We start from the raw sequence: 14078 nt of genomic DNA on the forward strand, positions 1-14078 counted from the left end.
TGCCTGGTGCATGCTTGCACATTTGATGGCTTTGCACTTTCTATAGTTGTATGGTGTAAAGCACAGCTGCAAGTAATCATAGGAGACAGTGAAAAGCTATGGAAAATTAAGGCTTTCATATCTTAAGTCCTGAGGGTGTGTTTCAGACTTAGCCCCTTCTAAACTGTTGAAGAAGCCAATACCACATCTATTTAGACAAAGCCTGCTATCCTTAGGGAATATGGTGGTTGCATTTCAATGCTTACAGTAATACTGGGGAATTTGATAGTTTGTCATTGTTATTTGGCGCAAAATTGTTTGGGGGCAGGTGCTGCACATTAGTGCAGTTGTGCTCAGAGATGTGCAGCTGTAGCCCAGGGCTGGGGCAGATGGAGGGCTGGTTTTCTTTGCTCCTTTCCAGCTCTGGCACTGCTATGTTGGTGGTGTGCTTGAGTCTTGTGGTGCTCACTTCAGCCTATTTGAATGTCATCAGTGCTCAGTGCTTGCTGGAGAGATGTGCTGGAGAAATAACAAAGCCACACACTGTTATTAGAGGGTCAGTTGTTTTTCCAGTGTAAAACAGTGCTGTGGCCTCTTTGTGGGCTGGTACCAGAATACTGTATGTTAGGGGATAAGCTGTATTTTAATCTTTCAAAGTTGCTTTGTTCTAGCCTCCAGAAACTCTAAAGTCAGAAAGACACTGCTGAGAAGAACTTATTGTTGTGTTCATTCATATATTGGTTTGTATTGTATGAGTATCCAATTGGTAATAAAGTTGCTCCTTACAGTTGGATGTGTGATAGCAAATTTGTAGAAAGCATCAAATGCCTATAGTGGTAGTGATGCAGACAGCTGTTGTACAAGGAATCATTGCAGAGAAGAGAAAAAAGGGTAGCATTTGAAATTTTAACATTTGATGAAACACAAATGAAATAGGTGTTAGTTAATGGTATTTAGACCCCTAATTTTATAGTGGTGGTTGAAAAATCCCTATATGCTAAGGTAGTTGCAGTGTATTCTAGTTTACTTGTGATAATTGGAGCAGAAACATGGTACTTTGAGGAAGAAGTTAAACACTGATTGGACCCAAGGAGACTTCCCTTTCCTGAGGTACTCTGCCAACTAAAGTACATGTGAAAAAAGGGGAGAATGATAGTGAGAGTATGAAAACTGCCGTGTGAAACAGAGTAGAAATGAAAGTAGCTGTTGAGGGATTTGCCTTTATTAGCTAGTCAGCATGAATTTCTTGGGAAAAGAGAATTATATTGAGCTTCTTGGGTTAGGGCCATGTCTACTTGTATGTTACTTTGTTCAATCTCACAGCATTGTGGGAGCCTGAATAAGGCTAGACTGGCTGGATTCTTAAAAATCATAAGCCTGGATCATAAAATTATATTATGACATGTAAAGTGCCAATGTCACTTTTGCCTCTTACTTTTGCAAAGCATTGATGGTACATTCCCATTGTCAATTCTGCTCCAAAAATCATAAGGGCATAGACTTAAGTAAGAAAAAATAATGTAATTTCCTCTTTGAAGTTTTAGGGGAGTATTTCATTCAGTCTTTATAGTCTTGTAATCTTAATGCTTGGATAACTTTTTGGAGAACTTCTGATTTTGGATTAGATATTTCCAGTTTATCTCAAAATGCCTCCCCTATTGGGCTGAACTTCTAACCCTGAACTTAAAAAGCTGTTATTTTATACATTTTACTGTGAAAGTGAATGAACACTGTCTCATCCCACCCCCATTATGGCTGTCCTGGGCCCCTGCAGTTGGGTATTGTGATTATCAGGAGTAAGCGAAGGTGTTCCTTTGATTTAGCTTCATTTGAGGGGTTCCTGATATTTAATGATGCTGTGGGTTGTTTGGCTCCTCTCCCTTCCACTGTCAAAGAGATTTCTGCTGCCATTATCAGCTACACAAATTTTTCAGCACACTTCAGCAATTCTTATGGCAAAGGCCACAGCTGTAGTTGAACAATGTGTTCATTGTAATCCAATAATAAAAGTCCTAAATATAACAATAATTATAACCCCTTACATTGAGAACAATATTGATAATCAGGGATACTAATCCTTGAATTTCATAGAAATAAGGCTCGACACTGGTGGTTGTAGTGTTATTCATGTTTTAAGATTTAAAATGCCTTGCAAAACTAGTATGTGGTTGTGTAAAGATTTGGCTTTGCTATACAGATAGGCATAATGGAAGCAGAAAGTATACAGAGAAATACAAATGATTACATTTATCAACAGCTAAACAGAATGCTGTGGATATTATTCTTGTAATTAAGGAGTCTAGCTTGCCACAATGAGCACTGATTATAAGTAGTCTACACCGATTTTATTAAAATAAGCCCTATTGGACACAGCAGCCTATTTGGTCTTCTGTATCTTTCAGTCATGCTTATAATTAGTTCTACATGTACATTTTTTGTTTCTCTCATCTCCCTCTTTAGTTTCCTTTTTTCAATAGAACACTTTTATAATTGGTCAGTGTGAAGTTCTTTGTAAAGTAGAGCTTTTGCTGAGCCATGTGTGATCCACACAGTTTTGATATTTCTGTAATTTTCTGATGAACAAAATTGCTATGTATTGCCAACATGGTCATACAATTAATATATCCAGGTCTGATAAGAGGGCAATCCCGAAAAGAGAATGCATCTGTAGGCATAGAAATAGCAGATCCTTCCGAGTTGGATTCCTTGAGCAGGATTTAATTTTTAATTGTGTAGTTCATAGTGACTTGAGACAGTACATCCTTCATCTCAGACTTCTGTTTTGATCCATTGCTGTCACAAATACACTCTTTGACTCCCAGATTCTTGCTCAGTGTAATGCCATCTCCTTGTTTGCTTGTGGCTTTCCACTGACCAACCACAGGTCCTTCTGCTGACAAGGACCTTAAGAAGAAAGAGTCAAGTGATGCTGAATTTGAATTATGTTGCTGCTTTTCATGTTCACATCTCTTTTGTGTTCTTCATTGTACAAACTTAACATGCTTTTCCAGATATAGCAGTATATACCCAGTGGATATAAAGTGGGTTTTTAAATTGTGTTTCCCTTTCATTATCTAAAATAGTAGTTTTTAGTTAGCAGTACCTTTCAGCTAATGTTTTGACTGAACATTTGAAAATTCTTAGTAAAAATACATTTAAACTAAACTGCACATAGAAAACATGTAATCTTATACTATATTCTATGAATACACATTATGCTTGAAGGAATAATTATTTGGATGTTCTTGGTAATGTTTCTCTTTAATGCTTTTGGAATTTTATCTTACTCTGCTATGTCATAGAGAGGGAGAGGAGGGAATGAGAGACAGAATAATTCTACAAAGTGAAGAATAGATATGTTTGCAGTTAGAGGGCTTTCGCCTGAAATTACAGATAAACAGTGCAAAAGTGATTGTCCAGCTCTTTTGCAAGTATTGTAATCCAGGCATTTGGCAATTCTTTTTTTATTCCTCCAGTACCCATTCCTTAACCTGCCTGCAATTAATGTGCTGGGCTTTTTTTTTCCCAGTTTCAAATGTGTCATAATGTTTTTTCAGTCTGTACTGAAAGCTGCTTCTGGTGGTTCATTGAACATCCTTCCTCAGTGCTCCTCTGGGATGGGGCATCACTTTTTTGCAGCTATCCTGTTCACAATAGGCTTTTGCCATCCACGGCACTTAAAACATTCTGTTCTTTGCACTATCTTCTGGCACTAATAACTGTGACATCTGTTTGTCACATATGAAGCCCAGGAGGTGCTGAAGATCCTGAAGCAGTGAGCATCCCTTCCGTGGGCAGAGGAAAATTATCTTTGTGTCTCAGGTGGGGAAGCAGCTGGTTTGGCTCGCCCCTGCTTGCTGTGGTGACATTAAGACTGAGGGGCATGGAGAGTTTCCAAATGCCCATCTCCCATGTACAGATTGTGGGGAAAACTGGCCTTTTCTAGTCTTGCCTCTCATCTTTTGGTCCTGGGGAGAAAATGTGAATGAGGATAATTGCCTGCTGTGGCCTTCCAGCAGTGTCTGTGCCCAGGAACAGCTCCTTTGGTGGAAGTGGAAGAGAGGGAGTAGTTTTCTGCTTGATTGCCTTGCTCTTTGGCATAACTAAAGTTTGTACTTTTGTACAGTTAAAGGGAATAGACTAATAGCCTATCAGCCCTGGATTAGTAAAGCCTAGGTGCAAATGCATAAGTCATAGCAAAAATTTTTAACTTACCAGGAACTTGGCTGAATTTTCAAGTTTGAAACATATGTAGACTGATGTGCAGTCTCAAAGTTTGTCAGTCCTTAAGAATACTAGGCTTAAATTTAATAGTGAGCAGGGATAAAACAACTGTAACTTTTGAGAGGTCACTTCATTCTTGTTCAGGTAAAAGCATGGCAAATAATAGTTTGCAATATGAAAAGGCATGAGATAGTGCTACATATATGCACACCCATTTTATTTTAAATTCTAGCTTGCTTTTCTTTTTCATGGCCTGGTAAAGCCTATGCTGCTTGAATTTGTTTTTGTTAAGGTATGAAAGCTGATTGAGTTCAGGTACTCCTTCTGTTCAGATTGAAAGATACATTTGTTTGTCTTATATTTAAAGAAAAAAGAAAAGTGCTAGACATTTCCTTTTGTTTCTGGTGTTTGGGGTTTTTGGGTTTGTTTTTTTGGGTTTGTTTTTGTGGGTGTTTTTTTTTTTATAATTTTTTTTTTAATAAAGCTGTGTGCCTTTCCTTCCCATGCAAAATTATTCCATGTATTGCTTGTATGTTACTGCTTTTCAGTAAGTGCTGTGTTTATAGAACAAGGCCTTGTTCAGGGAAATTGTCAGTGTTGTCAGTTTGTGTCCTCACTCATATACTAGGGGACGAGAAAAATATACTCCCTTGTCAAAGTTTCAGGTATGATAATTAAACCTGTAATATTCATCATCGTTTCCTTAACCCAAACTGAAAAGGTGGCTGGTAAGGACAGAAGGTCTGTTATTTCCACTGTAGTTTCCCAACCTTGAAGAAAAATTATTTTACTGCTAATTTGGGAAAGAATATTCTACCTAGTTGCCTCTGTTTTTAGAACTGTATCTGAGCAGCTGATTTTATTCAGATCTAGCCATAGAAAGAGCCTATTTTAATATTTTTTAGTCTCTTAGAGGTGGCAGAAAAGACTGAACTGCTTACAGAGGAGAAGCAGACTGAGATAATATATATAGCTCATAAATATATTTCATGGAGAGGCTTATTTGAGTTTCAGTTACCACAGATGTGCATAACGTGTTGTGGCACTGAATTACAGGGCAGTTTGTTGGTTAGCTTGTTTCAAAAGATGGCCTGTTACACACATCAAAATAAGACAATTCCTCAGAATGACTGTGAAGTTATTAGTTAGAAGACTGTGACCATGGAAGATTTCTCTGGAGGGACATACTGGATCTTGCAGTCTTATTCCAGAATATCATATTAATAAAAAAAAAAAAAATTAAACCTTTCTCGATCAGTTTCTATGATGCTGTTGTAATAAAAGGAATTAATTACGTAGAAATCTGTCTGATTTGCATCTGTGAACTGTTAAAAATTGTTAATGGTTTGATGAACTGTGAATAGGCCTATGCAAGGTAGAACTCAGTGACAGAGTTGGGAAAAAAAAAACAGCTCCAGTATGTTCTACTTGCAAGAGGAACTTTTCTAAATAAGTTTTCTTGTTTAGTGTTTAAAGCATTGAGTCTTCTGTACAGTTTCTTTTGGAGGAGCTTTTTTACTTTCTTGCTGTTTTTTATGTATTTAATCCCACAAGTGAGAGCTTGCTTGAGAGTTAATGTAAAGAGTTGTTCCTTTTCTGTCAATGTCCAGAAAGGTCAATCTGTGTGCACAGCACCTTAGGTATACACCAGCTAACAAAAATGGGCAATGGATTAGCATCTTCATTGCCCTTGTGGGTGTGAATCAAACGGGCCAGGTAATGAGTGTATAGTGGAGTCTGGATGGCATTGCCAGACTCCGTGGTTGATAAGCTGAGGTGAAAAGCATGTGGGGCAGGGCAGTCCTTCTTGAGGAGTTAACATCATTGGAGGTCTGTGTTATTACTGGAACTCAAGACCAGGGATCTTTCAAGGAAAAAAAGAGTTTATAGTATATAACTTCGTTTAAAGAGTAGCTTTAAAAGGAAGAGGACTATCACCATACAGTTTAAGAGGGTCGTACTTTACTTCTCTTACTACTAAAATCCCTGTGTTTGTACATATGCTCGAAAAATCTTGCAGTTATTTTTGAGTGAGGAATAGAGTTGAATATAAGACTATTGTTTGTGTACTGACACCACAAAACCTGTTTTTTATATACTCTGGGGCCTTACACATCCAGAACATAATAATGAACCTGACTTTTGGACTGAGGCCACTTCTTGAAATATCCAGGAGTGCTGGATACACTATAGTCTTAATCTCACCCATGGCCAGGAACAGGGAGTAGTGCATCAAACTGGGTTATTTGCTGGAATTGCTGTGGTAGGTGACATACTCTCATATGACAGAGGGGAAGAAGCAGAGCAGCCCTTGGCAGCTAGAAAAATTGCTAGCTGCATTAAGGTTGGGTGGATTTTGGACTTGCAGGAAATTAAGAGAAGACAGTACTATTTAGTTGTTATTTTCATTTAGTTCTTCTCCACGCACCTGATGTTTTTTGGTACATCGTGTCCTGTCCCAAGTTAATGGCATCATCAGCTGGGAATGCTTATTCCCTTCGGCTCCCCTCCTGTTGATTTGAAGGCAGCAGTGGCTGTCTGGGTGTGTTGTGGCTTTGGGGGCAAAAGGTGTGGGAGAGGAATGCTGGCCTTTTTGTATTATTATTATCATCATCATTATTGTCATGATCATAATCTGTTCACAGTTTTGTTTACAAAAATAAGAGTTGTTATGTAATTTAGAAATAAAATGACAGAAATAAATTACTTTAAAAGGATGTTTAGGGAATAAGGAGACATATTTGTGGCAAGCTATTCTGAAAATGTCATCCAGTTAAATTATTTTGTTGTTTCCTGGCTGTAATTTTTATGGAATTGGTGAGTCAAACAATTGTCAGTAATATTTTTGGTCTCTTAAATTTTTTTCTCACCCTGTAGGAACTACATGCATCCATCTAGATTACATCTGAATGACAAAAATACTTAGGTAGCGGGAGGAAGAGTAATGCTTTTACATAGAATTATCTGTCAGTAACTGTTTATTAAGTGCATATGTCATGTCTTATTCTGGATTTGTGTTGCTAGTGTCTTAACTGGTAATTCATTTTTGGATACCTGATGACGTTGATTGTTTTAATGTTATTCTCATTCAGCAGTCTATGTAACCAACATGCATCTTAAGTTCAGGAAGAGCAGAAGTACATTGAGTCCCTCATACAGATCATCAATATTTTAAAAAGGACTGGCCTCAACACAGAACCCTGAGGGTCGTCACTTGTGACCAGCCACCAGCTGGATTAACTCCATTCACCGCCGCTCCTGGTGCCCATTCATCCAGCCAGTTTTATACCCAACCAAAAGTACACCCATCCAAGCCAGTTTCTCCCAGGAAAATGCTGTGGGAAATGATGTCAAAGACTCTTCTGAAGTCTGTGTAGGCAATACCACAGCTTTTTTGTCATTTACTAAGGGAGTTACCCTGTCACAGAAGGAGTTCAGATTGGTGAAACAGAATATGCCTTTTCTAAATCCATGCTGGCTGGGCCTGATCTCGCAGTTGTCCTCTATGTGCTTTGTAATTGCACACAAGAAGAGCTGCTCCATGACCTTTCCTAGAAAGCATGACTTGAGACTGAAAGGTTTGTGCTTGCTCAGATCCTTCTTCCAGCACTTCTTGGAGTTGGACATCACATTTGCTGACCTGAAGTCAGCTGGGACTTCAGTTAGCCAGGACTGCTGATGGAAAAGTGTCTCAGTGAGCACTTGCACCAGCTCCCTCAGTACCCTTGGGTGGATTCACCAGCCCCACAGACTTTTTTGTGTTTAGGTAATGTAAACATAATCCCCTTGGATTATGGAGGCTTCATTCTGCTCCCTCATCCCTGTCTTCTAGCTCAGGGGGCTGGGTCCCTGGAGTACAGCTGGTCTTGTTACTCAAGGCTGAGAAGACATAAAGTAGTCTTGTCTTCATTCTTCCCTACTGTTTTTCCCTCCACATCTAATAAAGGTAGAAGATTCTCTGTGCCTGTCCTTTGGTTGCTAATGTATTTATAGAAACATTTAATATTTTTCTTTTATAGCACTGGCCCAATTAAGTTATAGTTGGGCTTTGGTCTTTCTGATTTTCTCCCTGTATAACCTTATGGCATCCCTGTAGTCCTCCTGAGTCTCCTGCCCCTTCTGCAAAAGTCATAAACTCCTTTTTCTCCTGAGTTCCAGTCGAAGCTCTCTGTTCAGCCAGGCTGGTCTTCCCTGACAGTTCAATTTTCATCCTGTCACAGAATCACAGAATATTCTGGGTTGGAAGGGGCCCACAAGAATCATTCAGACCAGCTCTTAAGAGAATGGTCTGTACAAGGATCAAGCCCCCAGCTTTGGTGTATGTTAGACCAGCTGAGCTGATCTAAGCAGCTGCCTATGGAGGGAGCCTCTCCTGCCCTTTTAAGATTTCTTTCCTGCAGAATGGGTTGAGCAACTTTTTGATTGGAAGGCAATAGCTTCAAGTGCTTGATTAACCTAGACTTTTAAGTAGCTGTGTTTCAGAGGCAGAAAATCAGGCAGCAGGCTCTGGAACGACATGGGTGAAGTCTGCTGGAACTGGGGACTTTGTCCTGTATCTTGAGATTGGAGTGCTTCTTTTACACCATGTTTGCGTGTGGCTTAGTTTCAGTGTGTGAATTCTAGAGGTTAAAGCCCTATGAATATTGTGTTGGTGTAGCAGGGACAGACTGTGGGTGACTCCTGCCCAAGGGTTGAGCCAGGAGCAAAAGGCTGGCCTGCTACTGGGGCATCCCTGCCTGCAGTACCAACATGTGCCTCATGTGAGTCTCTCCTGAGGTGTGGCTACACCCTGAAAGGCACGAATGAGAACCAAAAATGCAACAAAACCAGTTTCAGAGAAGCTTTAGGTTGTATACCAGGGCTCTTACAATATAACTGGAGCTCACCAGTCAGATCCATCTTTTATCTTCCATATATCTTCAGATTTTTCAGGCATTTTGATTAACAAGTAAGAATGTTCTTGGTTTCTTCCAGTCTAATGAGCAGATGTCTTTTCACTATTAGGGATTGTTTGAAGGCATTTTTCAGAGAGAGGTTGTATTTCTCAAGAATCAGCAAAATTGATGTGTTCAGAGCTTTGTCAAGCCCTGTTGCTTGGTAGCAGTCATGTTGATCCATTGGAAAGTATTCAGACAGAAATGTTAAATGGACCACCAAATACCCTAGAGTCTTACTTATCCCCTTGGTACATGAGTGCACATGCTGCAGAGCTTCCCTGTACTGCTGGCTCTCTTGGGAAAATATCGATGGGCAAGAGATGCATGGTGGATTCTCTCAATCTGCAGTGCTCATTGCTCCAGGTGAATGCCTGTGGCCAGCTGTATGTCATTGTTATAATCAAACTGAAAAGGTAGAATTTGGATACCCCCCAAAACAGGACCTGTGCAATCCTGCATGCAGCCATGTCCTGAGCAAATGTGTTGCATGACTTTTAGCCATGTTTTTTGGCACAACGGGCCTGTTTCTGCTCCCTGATTACTGTGTTCTGAGAAATGCAGCCAGCTCTTGATATGAATGGCTTTTCATGCTCATTTGTGTACTGTCACTCCTTGCAGGTCTCTGTGGTACACTGAGCTGGATCTGCTGCTGCAGTTGGGGCCCAGTTTTTGCATTTGCAATGCTACTGCCTTTCTTGTTCTCTAGAGCTCTTTGCAGCTTGTTTTAGAGGCTGGCGTGAGCTCTGAGCTTTCAGGTGACTCAGCAATGTGTGAGTGACCTTGGAGTGGGAGAGACACTGGGGTGTGCCACTGCCACTTTGTGTGTTCCATTGTTCCCTTTTCTCCTCTCGCCTTTCAGATGTGAAGGAGGCATCCCTAACATACCTGTTATTAGGGGCTGCCAGATTGACATTGATAGCAAAATAAACCACAGCAATTTAGGGTTTAGGGTTGAGGAGCAGTTGGTATCATCCACAGGTAAAAAAGCCATGGCTGCTGTAGCTCTTCAAATCTTAAGGTTTCTGAGTTACATAATGTTTTTGTAATGTTAAAGTACTTCTCTTAAAGGCAGGGCAAGAATCCTCTTCTGGCTTAATTTTCAGCCAGTTTTATTTCCTACTAGGATACAAGATCTTGCTAACCTTTGTCTTCCCTCCTTCTGTCCTTTTGTTGCAGGTCTTGATGATTGCCTGCAGCAATATATAAAGAACTTTGAGAGAGAGAAGATTAGTGGTGACCAGCTATTACGAATTACTCATCAGGAACTGGAAGATCTTGGAGTCACACGAATTGGCCATCAGGAGCTTATCTTGGAAGCAGTAGACTTGCTCTGTGCACTGGTAAATTTCTTGGGGCAAATGGGGAGGGGTGAACAGGATTCACATATTCACACTTTCTGTGCTCAAACTGTTACTCCTAAAGACTTATCTAAGCAGCTCAAGAAACTCCTGATTTGTAACATGTAAACAGTTTAGCATTTTAAGCTGGGGAAAGATAAAGGGGAAAAAATGCATGGATAAGAGTGATGTTTGTTAAATAAACAGAGATTTAGGGCTTGCATATCCGTCTTTATAGAATAAAAGTTTATCTGAAATCACAAAAAAACTAGACTCTGTTTGGTTTGGAATGTAAAATAGTTATATATGTGAATGGAGTAATTGAGTGTTGATTGCCCTTTACAAACAAAATGTTCTGATATTAAGCATGTCATTCTTCATGTCACTCGTCCTTTCATGCAAATTATGTTTTAGATGATTTTTTGAGCCTGATGAAACAGAGCTGCTGGTATTTCACTAGAAAGGATGAAATACTTATGTGTAAATAATATATAAATTTTTAGTGGGGCATAGGGAAGGATTTTGGTAATGGTCTTTCAGTCAGGTCATGTCATGCATAACTAGGATTATCTGCTCAGTGAGGGCTGTGGTGCTCACTTCACCCTCCTTATGAACTTCTAGTGTGTGTCTGTAAAGATTAGTGATAGATTGGGTACATAGCATTCTCCACTGTAGAAAGGATTGTGAATAGCTCTGTTAAGATGTACTTCACTGCCTAAGGTGGTGTTTTGTGGGTTTTTAGTACATCCTATTCTTCAAGCCTCAGAAGGAGCTTTTAAGAAGGCTGAATCCTGTGAGAGGCAATCAAAGACGGGTAGGCTGAAAGGCTCTTCAGAAGAGCTTGTCAGTTCTCCATATGCAGCAGCTTTTCTGGATACCCTGTTGTTGCATTTTTGGGGTATTGTGAAGTGTAATGAAAAGGAGAGAGTGAAAAAAGATAAAACATACCCAAAAGAGTTAAAACAAGGAGAAAGCCTTTTCATACAAGAAAACATTTGATTTTAAACACAGATTATCTTCTGTAGAATACAGTTTCTAATAACATTGCAGTGTGAGTCAGTGCAATAAGTTGTTTTTTAAATACGGAAGTTGCAATCTTAAAAATGCTACTGATATAGAAGGGGACTAAAGAGTTATTCACAAAGTACTTTTCTTATCAGACAGTGCAAAAGAAAACATAAAGTAAATACTTCAGTTAACTGAGAAAGATTAAGTCTAAGTTAGCGAGCACCAATGACCATTTTCCCCAGTCACACAGAGAAAGAGATTGTGATCTTTGAAAAATAAATGTTAGGAAAAAAAACCACCCTTGTTTATTAGCTGAAATTTCTTTTTTTTTTTTGGTATGTAATTACAGATATAATCTTCAGACAAACAAACACGGCTTGTCTTTGTAGCTCCTTTATCTTAGGCAAAAGTATATGGAACTAAGTTGAATATAAAATTAAGAATTTCTAGCAAAGACTAACACTGCATCTTAAATGCGTGCAGCAAGTCTCTCCCTTCCTGGTTCTTGTTGCACGTACAGTATTGTCTACTTTTCTGAATTTGTCTTAGAGAAAATTGCTAAAGCACAGTGGCATGAGTTCAGATCGCAGCTTCTAATTTAAGATGAGGTTTTTGCAGTCTCACAATTGGCTCCTGGTGGCTCCTCGGGGATACAAAATGTTATTGTTATATTGATTTTAGTGGATTTAATTTGAATGTATTGTTTACCAATCAGATAAACCTCTTAGAAAATTTAATTCAGAGGCAATCCATTTGGCTGGACTGGTCCTATACTGACAGGCTTTTCTTTTTTTATTGCATCTGTGAGTGTCTGTCCTGGGTAGGGCTTTCCTTTTCTTCTGATTTGACTTTAATATTAGGTGTATTGTTAAGAAGAACATTAAGCCTATGACTGTCCAATATAGGATAACTGGTAATTCAGCTAGTGGCTATGCAAGTTTTTTTTTCTTTAATTTTCTGATTTTTTTTTTTGTTTCACAGTAGTTTAACAGAGGTTTCATGATAGAACTTAGCATGAGTTACAGATAAATGATCCAAATGAATTAACATCTCTTTGGATGCTGGAGATGATGGGTGCTATGATCGGCTATGGCTAGTAAAGTTAATTATGCCTTACAAGCTTAATCCCAGATTGATTTAAAAGTAGGTATTAAAAATTAAAGGATTGTTGGTTCTGCTTCTCCCCATTTCTCTCTGAGTGACCACCTAAACAGTTTTTGGCATTGAGGACAACTGAGGGGACAGAACCCTTCCCACTGTTTATCTCTGTTCCCACTCTGTGGGGGAGAGTTTCCCAGTACAGAGTTGCTATCACTTAGGAAAGCTTATGCAATGTTGATTGCTGATGTGCTTTTTTCCTACCACCCTTTCCCAGTATTTTTGTGGGGGGGTGGGGGTAAACTTCTGCTTGCAGTTCCCTGGCAGCTGTGGAGATGGCAAACAGCAAAGCAGCTGCCTGTGTTGCATGCCTGCATTTTCTTACTGGGGTAAGGCAGAGAGCCTGAACAATCCTATCTGGCTGGTATGGAGAGTGCAGGGGACACGCCAGCAGGGGCTGTTGAACTGTGCTAAACGCACAAACTGCCGCAGTAAGAGTTGGGAGCCAGATATAATTGATAACACTATTTAAAGGATGTTCTTTATGGGTTTTTGACAGAAGGTGGGTGGGTGGCTGGCTGTGGTCTCTCACATAATTCGCCTCCTGTCATCAGCACTTGCAACAAATGGATCCTCCAGTGTTTGTGAGCTGATCGGAGGACAAATGGTGGCCTGTGCTATCCATCTTTAGTTGAGTCTCTCTTGGCTGCCAGCCTGCCATACTGTGTTCTTGACAGCAGAGCAAGGATTCAGGGGGTGAGATTCACAGGTTTTCTTTTCCTGTGGTGCTTCAGGGAAGGAGGAACAAAGTCTTTGCCCAGCTGCTGCTGCTGTTATAGGTCACGCTTGCTGGTAATGGTGGGGGTGTACATCCTGCATACCTTCGCTGGAGCTGAAAGTGCTCTGGGAGAGGGCAGGCAATCCAATGAACATAGTTTGTCTCTTCCCTCTCTCCTTCAGACTGTGGAGGTGGGAGCAGCATGTTCAATAGATTATCGTGCCTTGGTGCAGCTTTGTGCTTTACAAAATCCATATGTCAGAAAGGGCATGATGAATGAAATGTTGCCTGTGCCTAGAAGAAATAAGTAGTGATGTCTGTGATGGTATTTTATTGCTGCTAAGAGTTTGTCACATGGTTTTCAAGGTGAGAAACCTTCAGAAACCACCGTGATGGGTATATGCTGGCAGCATTTCTTTATTTCCAGCAAGACGAATTTCCTGTTCTTGTCTTTATGTTTAAATTGGGACATGCAATCACACTGGTGGTGTCAGTAGGTAGATTTTTACTTGATGTGGATGGACATTTTTATTCATACTAACAAAATCACCCAAAGTAATTGACATCTCAAAACTGGTAGAAAATGATAGACTGAGGAATTGCATGTCCAGCTCTAGAGATACAGGAGAAACTACTGAGTTGAGTGCCATGTTTCTCCACTATTCACAGGTAATAAAATATACAGTTGTTCACAATTACCAGCAAGATCTTCGCCTC

The 14078-nt window shown here is 39.8% G+C and overlaps 1 protein-coding gene across 7 annotated transcripts in view; it reads left to right on the forward strand.

Moving 5' to 3' along the window:
- The window catches only part of CNKSR2 (connector enhancer of kinase suppressor of Ras 2), a 205531-nt gene that overhangs the window by 25346 nt on the left and 166107 nt on the right, over positions 1-14078 (forward strand). For all 7 annotated transcript variants that reach the window (XM_077781642.1, XM_077781641.1, XM_077781643.1 and 4 more), the window contains exon 2: positions 10317-10480. In XM_077781642.1, coding sequence (XP_077637768.1) covers positions 10317-10480 — 164 coding nt within the window. The remainder of the gene's footprint in view (positions 1-10316; positions 10481-14078) is intronic.

The sequence above is a fragment of the Lonchura striata genome, chromosome 2 (assembly GCF_046129695.1).
Source record: "Lonchura striata isolate bLonStr1 chromosome 2, bLonStr1.mat, whole genome shotgun sequence".
NCBI classification, from domain to species: domain Eukaryota; kingdom Metazoa; phylum Chordata; class Aves; order Passeriformes; family Estrildidae; genus Lonchura; species Lonchura striata.